At 68.8% G+C, this 19,461-nt stretch overlaps 2 protein-coding genes across 7 annotated transcripts in view; one reads left to right on the top strand and one right to left on the bottom strand.

Annotated features, from left to right (window-relative positions):
- Nucleotides 1–19,461, bottom strand: part of SCLT1 (sodium channel and clathrin linker 1) — a 243,932-nt gene that overhangs the window by 179,412 nt on the left and 45,059 nt on the right. The window lies entirely within an intron of this gene.
- Nucleotides 548–17,302, top strand: JADE1 (jade family PHD finger 1). Of its 6 annotated transcripts, none has more exons than XM_060179083.1 (11): nucleotides 548–606; nucleotides 4,569–4,644; nucleotides 6,127–6,227; nucleotides 6,877–7,034; nucleotides 7,769–7,941; nucleotides 8,489–8,700; nucleotides 8,806–8,973; nucleotides 9,178–9,294; nucleotides 9,996–10,460; nucleotides 13,080–13,197; nucleotides 14,488–17,302. In XM_060179083.1, exons 2-11 carry the CDS (start codon nucleotides 4,593–4,595, stop codon nucleotides 15,180–15,182), a joined length of 2,259 nt encoding a protein of 752 aa, XP_060035066.1. In that variant the 5' UTR covers nucleotides 548–606; nucleotides 4,569–4,592; the 3' UTR covers nucleotides 15,183–17,302. The 6 variants fall into 6 exon arrangements, with proteins under 6 accessions (XP_060035066.1, XP_060035067.1, XP_060035068.1 ...); XM_060179084.1 differs by lacking the exon at nucleotides 548–606 and adding an exon at nucleotides 780–861; XM_060179085.1 differs by lacking the exon at nucleotides 548–606 and adding an exon at nucleotides 3,371–3,566 and having other exon boundaries at nucleotides 6,928–7,034.

Here is a 19,461-nt window from a genome sequence, read left to right as displayed (position 1 = left end):
GCGGGTGGCACCGCGTGAGAAGTGAGGGGGGGTCTCCGGGCGGGTGGCCCTGTCGTGGGGTCTCCGGGCGGGTGGCCCCGTCGTGGCTGTCTGTTTCCACGGCGCCCCCCGCCCCGGGTGCAGACAGGTCGCCTCCGCGTCCCCAGCGCGGCCTGACTACTGTCCCCGCCACACAAAGGAGCCTCGGGCGCCGCCGCCCGGCCTGCCGCCGCCCCGCCGCCCCGCCGCCCCGCCGCCCCGCAGCCCCGCAGCGCCCTGGGGTGGGGGGCGGGGTGGGCGGGGGTGCGGGGCGGTGCGGCGCGGCCACGTCACCGGGGTGGGGGTGGCGCCGCCTCCCGCCCGGGCCGCCGAGGGTTAAGGAGGCCGGAGCCCCGCCGCGGGCTCCCCGCCCCGTCCCCACCCTCGTCCCACCCTCCGGGGCCGGCGCTCCAGCCCCCCGCCCGCCGCCCTGACCCAGAAAGCGGCCGCCCGCCCCCCGCGCCCGCCGCCCGGCCCGGCCCGGCCCCGCGCCCCGCGCCCACCCCGCGCCCACCCCGCGCCCACCCCGCGCCCCGCCGGGCCCATGCGGCGCGCAGCCGGGCGCCCCGGCCGATCCCCCCGCCGCAGGTAGGCGCCCGGGGCCGGGGGGGCGGCTGGGGGCCGGGCCGGGCCGCGGAGGTCGCCGCCGGGTGGCCGGGGGACGTCACTAACATGGCGCCAAGAGCCCGCCCGCCGCCGGGCCGCGCACCCGCACCGCACTCGCACTCGCACCCGGGCCGCCGCCCGCCGCCCGCCGCCCGCCGCCCGCCGCCCGCCCCGGCTTCGGGCCCGGCCGCGGGAAGTGGGGCTGCGATGGCGGCGGGGGGCGCGGCGCCCAGCTAGGTGCAGGGGCGGGGGGTGCAGGGTGGCGGGTGCAGGGGCGGGGGGTGCAGGGTGGCGGGTGCAGGGGCGGGGGGTGCAGGGGCGGGGGGTGCAGGGTGGCGGGTGCAGGGGCGGGGGGGTGCAGGGTGGCGGGTGCAGGGGCGGGGGGTGCGGGGTGGCGGGTGCAGGGGCGGGGGGTGCGGGGTGGCGGGTGCAGGGGCGGGGGGTGCAGGGTGCCGGGTGCAGGGGAGGGGGTGCAGGGTGGCGGGTGCAGGGGCGGGGGGTGCGGGGTGGCGGGTGCAGGGGCGGGGGGTGCGGGGTGGCGGGTGCAGGGGCGGGGGGTGCGGGGTGGCGGGTGCAGGGGCGGGGGGTGCAGGGGCGGGGGTGCAGGTGCGGGGGTGCAGGGTGGCGGGTGCAGGGTGGCGGGTGCAGGGAGGGGGTGCAGGGTGGCGACCTCGGGGCGGCGCGCATGGGATGGGGGTCGCGGGCTCGGGCCCAGGTGGGGCTCGCAGTAGCGGCCCGGGTGGGGGCGGCGGCGGGGGTCCAGGCCCGGTGCGGCCGCTCGGGTGAAGTTGCGGCGCGGCGCACGTGGCGGCCGGGCAGGTGCGGGGCGGGCGGGCGCGGGCGGGGGTCCCAGGGCGGCGGGGTCGACACGTGGCCGGGCGGGCTGACTCCAGGGCCCCGCACTAGGCCGCGGCGCCGGCGCTTGGCGGGCGGTTCGGTCCTGCAGCCGGGGTCTCGGTGTCCAGGCGGGGGGGGGTCTCGGTGTCCAGGCGGGGGGGGGTCTCGGTGTCCAGGCGGGGGGGGGGGTCTCGGTGTCCAGGCGGGGGGGGCCTCGGTGTCCAGGCGGGGGGGTCTCGGTGTCCAGGCGGGGGGGGGGCCTCGGTGTCCATGCGGGGGGGGGGGGCCTCGGTGTCCAGGCGGGGGGGGGGGTCTCGGTGTCCAGGCGGGGGGGGGGGGTCTCGGTGTCCAGGCGGGGGGGGGGTCTCGGTGTCCAGGCGGGGGGGGGTCTCGGTGTCCAGGCGGGGGGGGGGTCTCGGTGTCCAGGCGGGGGGGGTCTCGGTGTCCAGGCGGGGGGGGGGGGTCTCGGTGTCCAGGCTGGGGGGGGCCTCGGTGTCCAGGCGGGGGGGGGGGTCTCGGTGTCCAGGCGGGGGGGGGTCTCGGTGTCCAGGCTGGGGGGGGCCTCGGTGTCCAGGCTGGGGGGGGCCTCGGTGTCCAGGCGGGGGGGGGGTCTCGGTGTCCAGGCGGGGGGGGGGTCTCGGTGTCCAGGCTGGGGGGGGCCTCGGTGTCCAGGCGGGGGGGGGGGTCTCGGTGTCCAGGCGGGGGGGGGTCTCGGTGTCCAGGCTGGGGGGGGCCTCGGTGTCCAGGCGGGGGGGGGTCTCGGTGTCCAGGCGGGGGGGGCCTCGGTGTCCAGGCGGGGGGGTCTCGGTGTCCAGGCTGGGGGGGGCCTCGGTGTCCAGGCTGGGGGGGGTCTCGGTGTCCAGGCTGGGGGGCGTCTCGGTGTCCAGGCGGGGGGGGGGTCGTGGTGTCCAGGCGGGGGGGGGCCTCGGTGTCCAGGCGGGGGGGGGGGGTCGCGGTGTCCAGGCGGGGGGGGGGTTCCCAGGTCCCAGGCCGGGCGGGGGTCCCAGGTCCAGGCGGGGGGGGCGTCCAGGTCCAGGCCCCTGCATCCGGCAGCCCTTGTCCCCATCTCTTTGGGGTCCCCGCTTCCGGGCACCCCCTCCCCGCCGCCCTCCGTACAGCCCCAGCGCCCGGTTCCCGGGTCCCCCCAGAGGCGCCGTGTCCCGGGTCCCCCACCCGCCCCTCCTGCGCCCGGCCGGCTCCCCCACCCGCCAGGCTCCCCGACCCCGCCCCGGCCCCAGGCCCCTCCCTGGGCGCGATGGCCGCCACCGGAAAAAGCGGGTGATTTAAACGCGGGTCTGGCGGGCGTCGGGAGCCGTTTCCGCCCGGCTGGGGCTGTGTGTGCCCGGGGACCCCAGGCCTGCGACGGGCACCTGGGCCGGGGCGCCCAGGCAGGGACCCGGCAGCCCTCCCATCACAGCCCCGTGGTAGTGTGTGCAGGACCCCCGCAGCCCCCGCAAGCACCTGCCCCACTGCTGGGCACCCGCGGCCTGGGGTCTCCGGGGGCCACGGTCTGTCCCGGTCACCTGGCCGGGCAGGTGGGGCCTTTCCCTGCCCGCTGAGCGTGGCCACCCGCGGCCTCTTCCTCCACCTTCTAGAAGAAACGCTGCCGGCTGTCTCCCCCACCTGCAGAGATGGGGTGGGGTGGGCGTGCTGCGCCCCTGCCTGCCCCCTGGCCACCCCCTGCCTCACCTGCCCGTGCCCCTCGGGGTGGGACTTGAGGGCAGACACCTGCTGGGACTTTTCACTGGTCACTTCCTTGTTTTTGTTGGCGTGGGGACGTCCGTCCAGAAGCTCCGCCCGGGTCACAGTGAGCTGGGAGCCAGGCCACCTGGGGGAGCCCCTCCCCGCATCCCGGGGGACTCCCGGCTCAGCCAGCCGCGCTGGGGCCCTGTCACCGTATAGCGCCACTCGTCTGTCCAGTGCCGTCCTGTGACGCAGCCTTGCAGACCAGGCGCAGAGCCTGCCAGGGGGAGGTGCCTGGCTGCCCCCAGGCCTGGGGAGGAGGCTCTGCTGTGCCCAGGTGCCTGTCACCCTGCCACCGTGTGTGGGTCTGTGGGTGCTAGAGAGCCAGGCCCTGAACCCTGCTCCCCGCGAGGTGTTCCCAGGTGGGTGTGCCTCTGGCCAGGGCGCTGCTCCGGGAACATACTGGGCTGTGTCCTGCCTCCCTGGACGGGACACGTGACCGGGAGGTGGGGGCTTGGTGGGCCGCGTTCTTCCTGTGGGGGGCGGGGAGGGGGCTCTGCTCTGGGGCTCCAGGTAGGAATCTGTCTTTAGTGCTGGCTTTATTTTATTAGCTTATTATTATTCACTTTTATAACTTAGCCATTTTACTTTAGAAAATAGTATTTGCTTCTTATTGGGTAGAGAGAAGTTGAGAGTGGAAGTAGGAGACAGGGTAAGAGACACCTGCAGGTGGGGACTGAGGCCTTAAACTTGGGACCTCGCGCACTGCAATGTGTGTGCTCAACCAGGTGTGCCACCGCCTGGGGCCCCCTTGGTGCTGACTTTAGCGGGTGGCAGAGAAGGCAGGTTTTCAAGTTCGTCTGGGGATGGAGGGAAGGGGAAGAGGGAGGGAGGGAGGGGTGCATAGTGCCGCTGCCTGTCTCTGGAGCCGGCCAGACCCAGGGTGAGGTAAGGGTCCCGGCGTCCGCCCCAAGGACCCGGCGTCCCCATCCAGGGCCAGGGAGTGACGGGCTGGCTAATAGGGTCATGGAGAGCACAGAGACACGGCCAGGTGGCAGCGCCCGGCGGGGTCGGGGGACGCTCGGGACGTGTGATGGTGGACGGGTGCAGGGCGGGCTTACTCTGGACCGCCCCATGGCCCCCTCCCCAGCTGCCTTGGCAGCGGGCATCCCTTGTCCCTTGTCGGGCCTGGGCCCTTGGAGTGTGGCTGTGGGTGTGGAGGGTCAGCTGAGGGTGTCCGGGCCGCCCTGTGGTCACCCATCACTTCCCTCCTTGCCTGTGTTCCCGTCCCCAGCTTCTGTCTAAGGGCGAGGCCCCCCTGGTTGTGTCCCTCTGTCCTGTCTGGGAAACTGGGACCCCCCAGCCGTGTCTCCCCATCTGGGGGTGCAGGGCCCGCTTGAGCTGTGTCTGCGTCTGTCCTGCAGGCCGCCTGCTGTCCTCTGAGGACCATGAAACGAGGCCGCCTGCCCAGCAGCAGTGAGGACTCAGACGACAATGCCAGTGAGTGTCCCTGCGGGGTCCCCCCTCCACCCCCACCGCCAGCCTCGGCCCCCAGAAGGGTCGGCACCGTGCAGGCAGCCAGCCGGTCCTCACAGGCTCCGTGTGTGCTGGGCACATCCCGGCCCTGCCCTGCCCCCGCGCTTGGCCCTGGCTGTCACCCGCCGTTTGGGGCTTTGGGCAGTGGAGAGCAGTGAGCTGGCACCGTGGACACCCTTGCCGCAGCTGTGAGGACCCCACCGTTCGTGTGATGGGCCGGGCAGTGCCTGCCCTCCACCCTTGGGGTACACTGGGGCCTTGGGCTCAGGGCCTGGGGGCTGCAGGGCAGGAGGTGGGCTCTGGGTGCAGGTCTGCGGAGGGGCTGGGAGGTGGCAGGAACCCTGTGTGGACAGGCCTGCCCTGACCCCTGACCCAGGCGGGCTGAGGACCTTGGGGACAGGCTGAGGGGTTGTCACTGGAACGGTGGCCTGGGAATCTGGGTTGCAGAAGCGGAGGCTCCAGGGAGGCCCAGGGTCCCTGTCACATCTGTCCCCTGCCCCCTGGGGACTCCTCTGGCCCTCCTGTCCCCTCGCCGCTGGCTCTCCTGTGGCCTTGTCCAGACCAGCCTGGAAGCTCAGGCCCAGCCCTCCCCTGAGCCCTGCCCACCGTGCCCGGCAGGGGCGAGGCCGGCCTTGTGTTTGCTTTGGCCAGGCTGCAGGGCACTTCCCTGGGGCCGCTTCCTCCTGGGGGCTGGGCCACAGCAGACCCATCTAGAACATTCTCTCAGACGTGGAGCTTTCTGCTTCCTGCCCCGAGCCGCCCGGAAGTGGCGGGGAGGCGCTCTGGCCTCTGGCTCAGGGCCGGGCTCCCAGCTCAGCTGGGTGGGAGTGGCCACTCGGCCTGGGCTGGGCTGACTGGGACCTTTGCACCCACATCCTGACGGGCCCCCCGGGGGCCCAGGGCTCACAGTGGGTGCCCGTCCCGGGGGCTCAGGGGGGAGGGCACCATAGGGCAGGAGGGGTCCAGTGCAGGGTCACACGGGCCCACATTCTGTGGTCTGGGTCCTTTTAGCGGAGTGGGTGCTCTGAGGTTGTGACCTGGGTCCCTGGAGTGGGGTGGCGCTCCCTGCCTGCAGGTGGGGGCCAGGGGGGCCCAGCTCTCCTCACCGCGCACCCAGGTCGTGGCCGTCCTCACACTGAGAGGCAGGTCTGCCCCGCAGGCCAGAGCGCGGGGTGAGCGCCCCGTCTCTGGAGGCCCTTGCACACTGTTCCGCCCACACCCAGATCTGGTTCTGTGGGAGCTGGGGCTCCCTGAGTGAGTTTCTATTCCTGGGCCTTGTCAGGTGGGGTCTGTGGGGACCCAGGGCTTGTGTGGCTCCCTCTCAGGGGTGCGGCCCCAGGCCGGGGGCCCATGGGGGCCGAGGCAGAGCCCCGTGCCTGCTGTAGCCTGGGGTGCGTGCGGGGGCCCCGAACTTGCTGCCCAGCCAGCTGCTCACTGTCTCCCCAGGCTTGTCCACCACCTGGTCCCAGAACTCACGGTCCCAGCACCCAGCAGGCTCCTGCGCCAGGCACGAGGACGACCACCAGGATGACCGCAGGCCTTCTGAGGTATGTCAGCACGCACGCCTGGTGAGACCAGCACACGCCACACACGCACAAGCCACGCACCCCCCACATACACACACACGGAGGGCATTTGCCTGTGTCACTGGGTAGTGGCTCTGCCCCCAAAGATGTCTCTGAGCGTGACGCCGTGTGTGAGGAGCCCACCTCACCGCTCCCCCGTTACTGAGGGGCGGCTTCCCCACAGGGTGGGGGGGGGGCTCAGTGCCTGCATGGCTCCCCCATTCACTGTGGCTGATTTGAAACGAGCTGGCTTCACAGAGACAGAGATACAGAGACAAGAGAGACAAGAGGCGCTGCTTGTCCGGCCCCCCTGCAGTGGGGGCCGGGGCCCCCTCACTTGGTGTTTGCTCAGTGGCTGCGGTGCCGGCGGAGGCTTCTGGAAGCTTTCGGGCCTTCCCTGGGGCGTCACGGCTGCCCCGGGCTGAGCTGGAGTGACAGGCCAGGGGGCTCGGGAGTCCGTGCTGGGCTGGGTCCTGTCGGCCAGGCCTCTCAAGTTCCGGCGCCCGTGTGACTCGGGAGTCCCGGACGGACATCTGGGGGACACCAGCGTGCCCTGCGGCCACACACGGGGCGGGCGCTTCACCCGGCGGGCCCCGGGGTGCGCAGCCCGTGACCCCGCTGCCCTGGCCAGGTGTTCCGGACGGACCTGATCACGGCCATGAAGCTGCATGACTCCTTCCAGCTGAGCCCTGACGAGTACTACGTGCTGGCCGACCCCTGGCGCCAAGAGTGGGAGAAGGGCGTGCAGGTGCCCGTCAGCCCCGGCACCCTCCCCCAGCCCGTGGCCAGGTGGGTGTGTCCCCCACAGCTGGATGGGGGACCCGAGTGGCGGGAGGGTGCGGCCAGGGCCCAGAGTGACAGGGACAGACTGATGGGGGACAAAGACGGGGCCAGAGTGACAGGTACCTGAGGAGATGATGTCATAGGTGGCCCAGGCAGGACAGACCCTCGGGCCAGGTGGGTGCAGAGGCCACTGTGGGGAGTGTCGGCTCTCTAAGGGCCTGTGGGTTCCAGAGCATTTGGGGTGAGGGGGCCCTGTGGCCCGCCCCCACTTTGAAGGGGCGTGACACCCGGGTCCTGGGGTCCAGGAGCCCAGCCCGGAGAGTGGTGATCCCCGCCCCATCCCCAGGTTGGGGAAGTTCCTGCAGGGACCCAGCCCCGCTGCCCAGTGACTGAGCCCGTGCTGAGACACGGGGCCTGGCAGGTCCCTTCTGAAGTGGTGGGGGTTGATGTGGGGACATGGGCCGTGTCCTGGAACCCGGGCTGAGGTGTAGGCTGCACTGGGCCGGAGGCCTGGCAGGGAGACAGGTGCTGGGCCTCTGCGGCCACCCACGCCGGTCACCTCTCCCTGGGGCCTTCACGATCCCTGACCTTGGGCTGTGTCGGCTGGGACGCCCACCTTCACTGTCTCCCAGCACCGCTGCCCTGTCCCGAGCCCGCCTTGCCCACGTGTCCTCCGCCTGCCCTGTCCCCGTGTCTCCTGCCCACCTCCGGTCCCCGGCATCACCGGCCCGTCCCCCCAGGGTCGTGTCTGAGGAGAAGCCGCTGGTGCTCCTCAGGCCCCAGTCCACGGGCTCGGACCCCGCGCTGGGCTACGTGGACCTTCGGGCCCTGGCGGACGGCGTCTGTCGCTACGACCTTAATGACACAGATGCCGCGTGGCTGGAGCTGACCAACGAGGAGTTCAGGGAGATGGGTGAGGCGGGAGCACCCAGACTGGGTCAGGCCGGGGAGGCCGGGCTGGGTGAAGCTGGGGAGGGGGAGGCCCTCTGGGGGAGACCCAGCTGCAGGGCCCTTCTCCCAGAGCGCTGGGTGGGGTCACATGGGGGTCCTGCGCTGCAGTCACCCTGTAGGTCCTTTGGGTCCCTTTGTCCTCTGACCCTGTAGGCCGCCGCTGGCCTGTCCGCCCGTCTCCAGAGGGACGGCCGTGCTCCCTGACCCTCTCGAGCAGGAAGGGTGTGGCTCAAGCCTTCACACGGCCCGCGTGCCCGCAAGGCCCGTGGCCTGCCCGCTGGGCCCAGGGTGCTGAGTCTCAGGCTTAGTCCACCTGGCCTCAGCCCCGAGGGGTGGCCGGAAGGCGGCAGCGACCTGCAGCTTCAAGCTCTCGGGCCGCTCAAGCTTCGACTCACGCTGGGCCTGGGTTCGAGCCCAAGGGGTGCCGTGCTCGGGGAGGCTCGAGGAGGCGGACGGCTGCTGCGGCGTCTCTCGTCTCTCGTCCCTGTCTCACCGCGTCTCTGTGGCAGGGATGCCCGCCTTGGACGAGCATACCATGGAGCGGGTGCTGGAGGAGTTCGAGCAGCGCTGCTACGACAACATGAACCGCGCCATCGAGACGGAGGAGGGACTGGGCATCGAGTACGACGAGGACGTGGTCTGTGACGTCTGCCAGTCGCCCGAGGGCGAGGACGGCAACGAGATGGTCTTCTGCGACAAGTGCAACATCTGCGTCCACCAGGTGCGGCCGGCTGGGGCCCCGAGGGGCGCACGGGCAGGGGGGCGGCCCCCCCGAGGGCAGGGGTGCGGCCCGGGGCCCTTCCCACACCCGCCCCTCTGCCCCCAGGCCTGCTACGGGATCCTCAAGGTGCCAGAAGGCAGCTGGCTGTGCCGCACCTGTGCCCTGGGGGTGCAGCCCCGCTGTCTGCTGTGTCCCAAGAAAGGGGGCGCCATGAAGCCCACCCGCAGCGGAACCAAGTGGGTGCATGTCAGCTGCGCTCTCTGGATCCCCGAGGTGGGTGCCCTGGGGGCCGGGGGCCAGGGGCCGGGGTGGGGATCCTCTGGATGGGCCCTGGGGTGTGTGCGGTGGGGCCCAGGTGTGGGGGTCCCCCGTGTGGTCCTGCAGGTACGGGTGTCCTCTGCCTGCCCGGCTCCCGTTCTGCCCGGCCTGCCCCTGTGGGGTCTGGCTGCCGTGCCCTCTGACCCCCGCTCCTGGCAGGTGAGCATCGGGAGCCCTGAGAAGATGGAGCCTATCACCAAGGTGTCCCACATCCCCAGCAGCCGCTGGGCGCTTCTCTGCAGCCTCTGTAACGACAAGTTTGGGGCCTCCATCCAGGTGAGGGCGGGGCCTCCACCCAGGTGAGGGCTCAGGGGGCGGGGCCTCCATCCAGGCCTGGGGTAGGTTGGGCTTGCCAGTGGGGCCAGGAAGACCTGGGCCCCGGACTAGGACACTGTGGGGGGGGTGGTCCCTCTTGAGAGCAGGTGCCAGGTGGGGGGCGCCTGGCCTGGGCTGGGCTGGGACAGGGCGGGTGGACGGGTCAGGACAGGTGGGCTCTAGGACGGCTCGTTCTTGGGCTGAGTGCTGGGACTTGAGCGGGGGCCCAGCATGCAGGACAGGTGGGCTCCTGCCACCTCAGGCATGTAGGGCCAGTGCCGTGAGTGTGCCCTGGGTGGCGGCCGTGCACACGTGTGAGCCGTGGGTCTGTCACCAAGGCTGGGCCTCCCTTTCTTGGGGGAGGCCATTAGGTGAGACGGCGGGTGCTGTGGCTCGGGCCAGCGGCTCTGCTGGCAAGAAAAGGGCACCCCTGCCACCCCCCCCCGCCCCCCGAGAGTTGCGTCGGGCAGAGGGGGCGGCCCCACACCTGGCTGTCCCGTGAGCCTGCTGCCCTGGTGTTCCCCCTGCTCTGGCCCTGTGCCCGCTGATCTCTGTCCCGTTCTCATGACCCTGTGTAACCTGACTCACTGACCCTTGACCTCGGCCCCTGTGCCCTTTGACCTCTGACCTGTCCCCTGAGACCCCCGCCCCGTCCTCCCCAGTGCTCGGTCAAGAACTGCCGCACGGCCTTCCACGTGACCTGCGCCTTCGACCGGGGCCTGGAGATGAAGACCATCCTGGCGGACAACGACGAGGTCAAGTTCAAGTCCTACTGCCCGAAGCACAGCTCCCCCCGCCAGCGCGGGGAGGAGGACGCGGCGGCGCCCGAGAGCGGGGCGCCCCCCGGGGAGGGACCCCCGCGCGGCAGCCAGCGGAAGCAGAAGCTGCAGCAGCTGGAGGACGAGTTCTACTCGTTCGTGGACCTGCTGGACGTGGCGCGGGCCCTGCGCCTGCCGGCCGAGGTGGTGGACTTCCTGTTCCAGTACTGGAAGCTGAAGCGCAAGGGCAACTTCAACCAGCCGCTGCTGGCGCCGCGCCGCGACGAGGACGACCTGGCCTCGCGGGAGCAGGACGCGCTGTTCCGCCGCCTGCAGCTCTTCACGCACCTGCGCCAGGACCTGGAGCGGGTAATGGTCCCCAGCGACGCCTGGTAGCGCCCGCCCGCCGCCCGAGGGCCGGGATGCGTGGGGCGGGCCGGGCCGGGAACCGCACGCAGCTGGCCGGGCGCGGGCGCCTCCTGGCAGTGACCCCGGCCCGCGGCTCTCCCGGGACGCCCCCAGAGCCCCGGGCCCCCACTGGCCGCCCGCCTCGTACCCCACCCCCACCCCCACCCCCGGGGCCGGGCGCTCCTGGGCGTGGGGGTCTCCCGTGGGGTTCGCCCCGCCCGCAGCATGAAGGGAGAGTGGGGGCAGAGAGGGGGCCGGGCCGCCCCTCCTGAGCCCCTCGCGGGCCGCTAGGCTTCTCGTGGGGCCGGTGAGGGTGGGGGGCGGGGCACCCCCGGTGCCGGGGCGGACTGTGGCCCGCGCGGCCGTGCTTGTCTCTCACCACAATAAACGTGCAGAAACTCTGGCGGGTGGCCTCTTTTCTCCGCTGCAGCCGCGGTGACCCACAAGCGCCCCTGCCGTTCCCCGGAGGGACCTGGGGGTCACTGGGTCGGGGGGGCGCGCCTTCCCGAAGGCTTCCGTGGGGGGCGCTTCACAAGCCCCGGGTCTGTGTCTGTGGTCTGAGCGAGGTCCAGGCTGGGCAGCGGGTGGCAGCGGGCTGGGTAAGGGGCTTCTTCCCCGGGAACCCCTCCCGGAGAGACACGGACGGGGTGTGACGAGGACGTGCCCCCGCTGGACTCCTGTGCCCGCGCGGGGTGGGAGCGTCTCCCGTGTCCTCGTCCTGCGCCCCGCGCTGAGGCCCCGGGCGGAGCTGCCCCACTGTGTGGCCTCTGGGCCCTGGCGGTGCCGGCACACCCGCGGAGGGCTCACCTCTTGGAGGAAGCCGGTGGGTTGAGCCCGGGGATGTGGGGACAGGCTGCTTAGGGGGTCCCTGCTGGCACTTGGGAGGAGGGGACGGGAGGGGCTCAGAGGTCAGCCCCGCAGGTTGCCTCTCCCCACGTCCTGCTCAGACGGGGCACCCACCAAGGACAGGGCCAGAGAGGGTTCCCACTCAGCCATGGGGAAGCTGAGGACCCACCCACATTGGTCGCAGGAGGCCGGGAGGGACCCTGTCCCTGTGCCCTGTGGGTGACTCAGGTGAGGCGGGGGCCGGGCACGCACCTGCCGCGGTGGGGCTGGTTTTCCCAGGATGCCTCGGGGCTGCTTCCCAGCATCCTCGGCAGTGCTCCCCCTCCTGACCCCCCCCCCCCCCCCCGTCTTTCTCTGGGAAGGGCTCCGTGCTTGTTCCCTGGAAACTTGGACTCTGGGTGAGGCTGTTTCCTTGCATGACAACACGTGGAGACCTGTGGCCTCAGTTCTGTGATTACACGTTTTCTTTCTCTTTTTAAAATTTTTTTTTAAACTGATTTATTTATTTATTGGAAAGAGACAGCCAGAAATCACAGGGGGGAGGGGGAGATAGAGAGAGAGAGAGAGAGAGAGAGAGAGAGAGACACCTGCAGCCCTGCTTCACAACTTGCAAAACTTCCCCCTTGCAGGTGAGGACAGGCGTTCGAACCTGGGTCCTTGAGCACTGTAACGTGTGCTCAACCAGGTGCGCCACCACCACCTGGCCCTTTAAAAGGACAAACGAGAGAGAGGAGAAAAGCCAGAGCATTCCTCTGGCACATGCAGTGCCAGGGGCGGAACTCAGGACCCTGCGCTTGACAGTCTGGCGCTCTGCCCTCTGTGCTACCTCCAAGGCTGCACCAGTTCCCTTCTCTCCAGGGCATCACTGGGGCTCGGTGCCGGCCGGCGGACCCACTGTTCCTGGCGGCGTGTTTTCCAGTTTGTTGGCTAGGACAGAGAGGTTAAAGGACACCTCAGGCCTGCTTCTCTGCTTGGGGAGCTCTCCCCCTGCGGGTGGGGAGCCGGCCCGTGCGCTTAGCCTAGTGAACTGTGTGCGTTTCAGCGGGCCTGCCACCCGCCGGCCCCCTGACAACGAGAGACAGGTGGCCGTGTGGGCGGCGAACCTCCTGCTGGGCGGGTCTCCAGGCCCCAGGAGGGGTCAGGCAGTGTCACAGGGACGTGGCCCGAGGCCGGGCCTTCTGGACGGGCCTCTGGGGAGAGCCGTCTGGTGGGAATGGATGTGGAGTGTCAGCCGTGAGCAGTGTGTGTGGAGTGCAGGGCTTGGCGCCCGCCCGCCCCTTCCCAGGGAGCTGGGCCGACTGAGGCCGAGGGGTGCAAGGCCAAGGGGCCCTGAGCGGGGCTGCCGTGCGGCTGGGGCGCTGCCAGGTGTCCGGGCCCGCGACGGCTTGAGGTCCGGCTGTCCCCGCGTCCTCGCTGTGCCGGCCCCCTTGGCCCCTGCTGGAGCTGAGTGGGCCTGGGCGTCGCACGGCCACCTGTGCCCCTCGGGAGAGGGTGGGGCCGTGGAGCCGGACTCAGCGCCCAGAGCCACACCCTGGAGTGACCGTGCGCTCGCCTGTCAGCCCCAGGTTCCGGCTGCTTCCTCGGACTCCTGGTGGCTGCTGGGGCCCTGGCCCCCCACGGGCAGCTCCGGGCCTCTGAGCGAGGAGAGGGGCGGGCATTCGGGGCCCCGGGTGTCCCACGGGGCTCTGCTGCTGTGGCAAGGCCTCACTCAGCCGGAATCTTCTCTCCCTCCAGGTGCGGAACCTCACTTATATGGTGACACGCAGGGAGAAGATCAAGCGCTCGGTGTGCAAAGTCCAGGAGCAGATCTTCAGCCTTTACACTAAGCTCTTGGAGCAGGACCGAGTCCCAGGTACGCTGTGGCCCCTTGCAGGGCAGGGCAGGGCAGGGGTCAGGGAGCCTCGGTCACCCGTGGGGCCTGGAGTGCAGGGAGGGACTCGGCCAGGCGAGCGCAGGGTTAGCCGCCCCATAGGAGTCCACCCCTCAGGTCACCTGCCTCCCAGTGTGACAAGTGGGGGGTAGAGTCAGCCGCCTCCCGGGGGTCACTGGGGGAGCGTGGTCCAGCCTAGCACCCGCCACAGACACCACGCTACCTGGCCAGGGGTCACCCAGCCTCTCTCCCCTGCCCGTCCCGGGGGATGGACGGGGCTTGGGCTCAGGGACTCCGCTCCAGGCTGTGGGGTCACCCGCGCCCCCGCTGTGCTCCGGGGACACTCAGAGCGCCGTGACTGGGTCTGCTGGGACTGGGACGTGGGTGCTGAGAGGAGGGTGTGGCCGCAGGGGCTCGAGGTCAGGCCTGGGCGGCTCCTGGGGCCGGGCACGTGTCATGAGCGGGGGTCACTGCGCTGACTAGGGTCGCTGTGGCCTTGTCCCCGTGTGGCTTCTGGGCCACGTCAGAGAGGCAGGGCCAGCACAGCTCCCGTGCGGTGCCGCGGCCGCACTGGGCTCTCTCCAGCCGGTGGACACAGACTCCCAGGTCCGACGCCGGGACGCAGGGAGAGGCGGGGTCGGGAGCTCCCGGTGCTCATGTCCCGGGACGTGGCGGTGCTGACCTGCCAGCAGCCCTTCCCCGAGGGACTTGTTCAGGCAGTCAGGGCCCAGGGCCCTGAGACCTCGGCCTGGCCCCTCAGCTTGTCTTGCTCCTGCCGGGCCCCCTGCCCGCCTCCTGTGGGCACCCCCTTGCAAGGCTGGGGCGCGAGGCTGTGATCTCCGTGACCCGAGTTCCGTGGGGCGCCAGGTAGGGGGGAGGTGGCCCCTCAACCCGCAGCGCCGGGTGAAGCCAGGCCGGGACACGGAGGTGGCGGGTGGGGGAGATGGCGGCCTCCGTGGCCATGAAGACGCAGGTTCAGGGGTCCAGAAGGGCCCAGGTCCAGGGGACCCAGCCGCAGGGCCGAGGGCATAGGAGTGAGCTTGCCCTGGTGCCTTGGCATCTTCCAGACCTTGTGTGTCCAGGTGGTGGAGTCCAGCTGCCCATGGCCTTTGCTGGGGACACTCGGGGAGGGCCTGCCACCCGGACGCTGTGGCCGCCGAGAGTGACAGCTGGCCGGGGGTGCCCTGGTCCCTCCGCGGGCTGCAGTGGCATGGAACTGGGTGGGGGTGTGCAGGCCGCGGGCCCATCGCCTGCTCTCTCTCTGTCCCCCAGGCGTGGCCGCCCCGTCCCTGGAAAGCTCGCTCCTGTTCAACAGCCCTGCGGGCCCCGGCGCCCCCCAGATCGAGGACCTCAAGTGGTACTCAGCCTTCTTCCGCAAGCAGCTGGGCACCTCGCTGGTGCGCTCGCTGGGGAAGGGCCCTCGGGGGGGCCCCGGGCTCCCCAACAGCCTGCTGAGTCTGGAGAAGACCCTGGCGGAGGCCCGGCTCCTGTTGGCGCCCCACAACAGGCTGGACCCCGGGGCCCGTCGCCACTCCCGGCCTCATGGCGAGCTGGCCAGGCCCGACGCCAGGCCCTTCCGCCGGCCCCCTGGCTGCCCGGCCCTGCTGCAACGGCCCCTGGACCACCGCCGCGCCCCCCCGGGTCCCCCGGGCGCCCCCGGCCCCCGGCCCAACGGCGCCCTGCCCCGAGCGCCCCCGGCCACCCCCCAAGTGCCTCCCGTCCCCGCCAGCCCCGCCGGCAACTGGGGCGGCTTCCGGATTCCAAAGAAGGGGGAGCAGCGGCCCCAGACGCGGACCCCCGCCGCCTCCCGGTTCCCGTGCCTGGGCTCCCCCCAGGCGGACGGCGAGGACGGCGGCTATGCCCCCGACGACGAGGAGGAGAGCGAGGCCGCGGGCGCCTGCCCACCTGCGGGGGGCTCCCTGGGCCGCGGCACCCAGCACCTGCACAGGGGCATCCTGGCCTCCTGAACCCTGTCCTCGCCGCACCCGCCTGACGTCGGCTGCCAAGTGCCGGGGGCCAGGCTTCTCCCACAAGCACACGATCCCGCTGTTGGGCCGGGATGGAGCCCCGACTGGGTGCTCAGTGTCTGCACAGCCCTGGAGAGGAGGGTTCTGGGAAGCCTGGAAGCCTGCTGGGAGGGGAGGGCAAAGTGGGGGAGGGGAGGGGGGGCCGGCCGGGCCTGCGGAGTCAGGGTGGGTGGGCGTCCTCTGGGCCCTGTGCCCCCTGCCCACTGCTCCTGGGCCGCCCCTCCCGCTGCCCGGCGCCTAGCGTGCCGTCGGCCATCTGGCTCAGGTGACAAATCCGGTGGCCAGAAGGTCATGGGGCTGCCCACTAGTGTGTGTAGCAGGGGCTCTGGGCTTCCGACCGGAATGGGTCCCTTTGGATAAAGGGCAGCAACACAGGTTCTGTTTTACAAAGTAACAAAAGGCAATAAGTCACGGAGAGCCCTCACCGACACGGTGGCACGGGAGACTGCCACGCGGCCGGCTTGCCCGGAGCCAGGGCTCTGGGCTCGGCGACGCCGCGACTTCCTCCTTGCAAATGGCAATAAGCGGTGAGCGACCAGCAATAAGCAGGCAGCCTCCCCGTCCGTCCGTCCGTCAGGTGTCCTCCCGTGCTCTGCGGCAGGTGTGAGGGCGGCCATGGCCTCTGGCTCCTGCCTGAGTCCCCTGGGCCCCGGGGCGTGGTGGGCCCAACTGGGAAGCCGTGGGAGGTGGCCCGGGGTGCCCCGTGTCCCCCTGTGCTTGGTGTCGGGCTTCTCTGCGGCCGTGACCCCCTCAGCTCGTGGGTCTCCCAGGTGCCCGGGGGCCCCACGTCCTGTGCGGGTCTTGGCAGATGCTGGGGCGGCCGGGCTCGGACGCAGCCCAGTGCCCTGTGTGTGGATGGCGTTTGCAAACCCAGTTCTGACTTTCTGGAAACAGTTGTAGCTTAGTTTGGGGGAGCCGAGAGAGTGACCCAGGTTCCGGTGACTTGTTTCGAGTCCCGGGCTCTTTGGGAAAGACTGTGTGCCTGCCACGCCGTTGCTTCAGGCGAGCTTCTCGGGCACCCGGTTGGTTGTGTGCTCGCCCGCACGTAGCAGGATTTCAGCACCAGGTTTCTCCCCCCCTTTTCTTTCTTTCTTTCTTTCTGGATACGAGCAAAAACCTTTTGCTGGGTACAGTGAACTCTGTCTGCAGCTGCTCAGGACTCCAGAACAGCTCTGGGTGGTTAGTGTCGAGGGATGATCTATCTGAAGCCATAGAAAGGAAATCTGAACTGGTTCTCGTAAGTGTACGTGACCTCTTGCCATTTTAAGAGGTGCCGGATTCGTTTGCACTATTAGGAATATGCTAGTTTTGTGCAAAATAATAAATAAAATAATGCCTTACCTGTCTTCCCCCACATTTAGGTTGAAAAGCTTTCAAATGTTCCACGTCGATGCTGAACCAAAAAAAAAAAAAAAAAGACAAAACATGATAGTAATAGACCCCACAGAAACTGGAACACACTGATAAAAGCCCCGGTTTATTATTCTCGCTCGGAATGCGCACGGTGGAGAGGGTGAGAGTCCTGTGAGCTGGTCCCCCATCCTTGTCCTCCAGGTCCCCCCAGCCCCCACTGCCACCTGCCTCGTCAGTGCAGAACCACTGGCTCTTTCAGCTTTATCTTTCCGTGTGCATCCTGGCCAGGGCACAGCGCTGATCATGACCAGTGTGTCATGTCCAAGTGCAGGCTAGTCAAAGTTCTGGAATGTTGTCAGGCTGTGAGACACAAAGTCTGAGCAAAGGTTCTCCGTGCCGTGTACAAATCCAGCGGTCCGCGGAGGGCTGGATGCCCTTGCCCCTCTAGCCCCGTACAGAGGATTTTCACTACGTGCCTAGGGTCCGTTCGGCTCAAATGGAAGAAAATAAAGGTGTATGAAGAGTTGAGCAAAGTCTATGTAGAGATGACTATTTTATATCACACGGCCTGGTCCCGTATTTATTTCTACCCCTTTTGGAGAGTATTTATGCAAACTAGTCAGGGACAGCGGTATTTTTGGTTGAACTCTTTAGTAGAAGTTGTGCCTTTTGTCTGTCTGTGAATAAACGCTGTACATTTTGCGATACGCTTCTGAGTGTCTACAGGGCTGCTTTTGGAAGACGTGCGCAGGGCTGGGGAGACGGCACGATGCTTCTGCAAAGGACTGTGATGCCTGATGTTCTGAGGTCTCGGGTTCCTTCCCTGGCACCATCAGCCAGAGCTGAGAAGTGTGCCGTTTCTATCTCGGTACATGCCAGGAAGGTGTGGACGGCTGGGCACTGGCGGCCGCGGAAGCCCGCACCCCCAGGCTGCCCCCCCCCCCCCAGCGATGGGAGTGCCGTCCTCCCCGCCCGGGACTCTTCCTGGGAACACAGCCAGCTGCTGGACAGCAGGGGTGAAGTCAGAGGCCTGGATGAGTCAGGTCTCGGGCACAGACCCCCACGTGGCCCCCTGGCCTGCGCAGAGACCAGCTGTGACACCTGCAGCCATCAGCCGGTAGGCTCTTCAGGATTAGGGACAAAGCATTGGCTCTAAGGACTGCTAAGCCTGCATGATGATCTGGAAGGAAGACTGCGCTTGTGAACTTCCTTAGACAGTGATTTTGAGGGAGTCGGGCGGTGGCGCAGCGGGTTAAGCGCACGTGGAACAAAGCACAAGGACCGGCCTAAGGATCCCGGTTCGAGCCACCAGCTCCCCATTTTCAGGGGGGTCGCCTCACAGGCGGTGAAGCAGGTCTGCAGGTGTCTGTCTTTCTCTCCCCCTCTATCTTCCCCTCCTGCCTCCATTTCTCTGTCCTAACAACAACGACATCAACAACAATAACAAAAAAACAAGGACAACAAAAAGGAAGTAAGTATTTTTAAAAAAAGGTGATTTTGAGGGAGTCAGGCAGTAGCGCAGTTGGTTAAGTGCATGTGGTGTGAAGTGCAAGGACCCGTGTAAGGATCCCGGTTCGAGCCCCCGGCTCCCCACCTGCAGAGGGGTCACTTCATAAGCGGTGAAGCAGGTCTGCAGGTGTCTTGTCTTTCCCCTTCTTCCCCTCCATTTTTTTAATCCAAGGACATCAGTAATAACAGTAACTACAACAATAAAAGGGCAACAAAAGGTAAAATACTAAAAAAAAAATAGAATTTTTGGGGCCAGGTGACGGTGTACCCAGTATGAAGCGTTAAGGACCCAGGTTCGAGCCCCCAGTCCCTACCTGCAGGGGGAAGCTTCACTAGTGGTGAAGCAGGTCTGCAGGAGTCTCTCTCCCTGTCTCCTCTCTCCACTTCTCTGTGTCCTGTCCAATAAAATGGGAAAAATGGTTTCCAGGAGCAGTGGATTTGTAGTGCTGGCACTGAGCCCCAGTGATAACCCTGGTGGCAAAGAAGAAGAAAATGGTTTTTTTAAAAAAAGAAGGTGCTTCCTGGACCCCAGGGCTCTGAACGTGGAGGTCAGAGACGCATGGCCTGCGCCCTGTGCAAACATGCGCCCGGGACGCCGTGCCGTGTCGCGTCCACCCTGCCTGCCGGCCCCACACTTCCTCTGCTGCGACTGGCGTGGGGTGCGGCCTGTGGCTGGGCCGGCTGTGCTGCTGCTTCCCCACAGGTGACTGGATTTCATTTGGCCCAGAGCTCCGTTCTCCTCGGCCCTCCCCAGGGGGAGATCCCAGTGACCCTCCTTCCAGGCGGGCGGGGTAACCACAGTAGCGCCTGGGGCGTCCCCAGGAGGCTGAGGCGGCGGTGGCTGGGCCCCAGGGGTCCCTGCTCTGGCTCTCCAGCTCGGCTCCCCGGAAACAGCTGCGACTTCAAGGTGGGATGGGCCCGAGGGTTTCCCGTGGATGCTCAGCGCTGCCTCCGGGCTGCCTGCCTGGCTGCACCGCCGGCCGCTGACCCCCGGCCTCTCCTGCTGGCTGCAGCTGGGCTGTCCTCCAGGCCAGGCTGCTGGGTGTCTTCCCCACGTCTGGAGGGCCCGTCTGTCAGGGCCTGGGGCTGCGAGGCCCTCCTGCCCTCGGCCCTCGGGGGTCAGCAGACCTGGGGCCCAGGCCGCTGCTCGGCCTGCCCTCCCTCTCCCTCGGGTGTGGTGGCCCCCGGCTCCTGCTGCCAGAGCCCCAGGGACCTTGCGGCCTCAGACAAGGGAGCAGGGGGCTCCCTCTGCACGCTTGGTTATTATTACTTTTTCTATTGTTTTTGCCTCCAGGGTTATCACTGGGGCTCGGTGCCTGCACTCTGCACCTGGAGGCCATTTCCCCCATTTTGTCGC

The sequence above is a fragment of the Erinaceus europaeus genome, chromosome 19, assembly GCF_950295315.1.
Source record: "Erinaceus europaeus chromosome 19, mEriEur2.1, whole genome shotgun sequence".
Lineage (NCBI taxonomy): Eukaryota > Metazoa > Chordata > Mammalia > Eulipotyphla > Erinaceidae > Erinaceus > Erinaceus europaeus.
The sequence above is the reverse complement of the archived record's forward strand: the minus strand, read 5'-3'. Positions and strand labels throughout refer to the sequence as shown.

Excerpts from the sequence above, each read along its gene's own strand:
- JADE1 (XM_060179083.1), top strand. The coding sequence starts at position 4,593 with ATGAAACGAGGCCGCCTGCCCAGCAGCAGTGAGGACTCAGACGACAAT. Across the intron at positions 4,645-6,126 it reads GGACTCAGACGACAATGCCA|GCTTGTCCACCACCTGGTCC; the intron begins GTGAGTGTCCCT and ends CTGTCTCCCCAG. Across the intron at positions 6,228-6,876 it reads ATGACCGCAGGCCTTCTGAG|GTGTTCCGGACGGACCTGAT; the intron begins GTATGTCAGCAC and ends TGCCCTGGCCAG.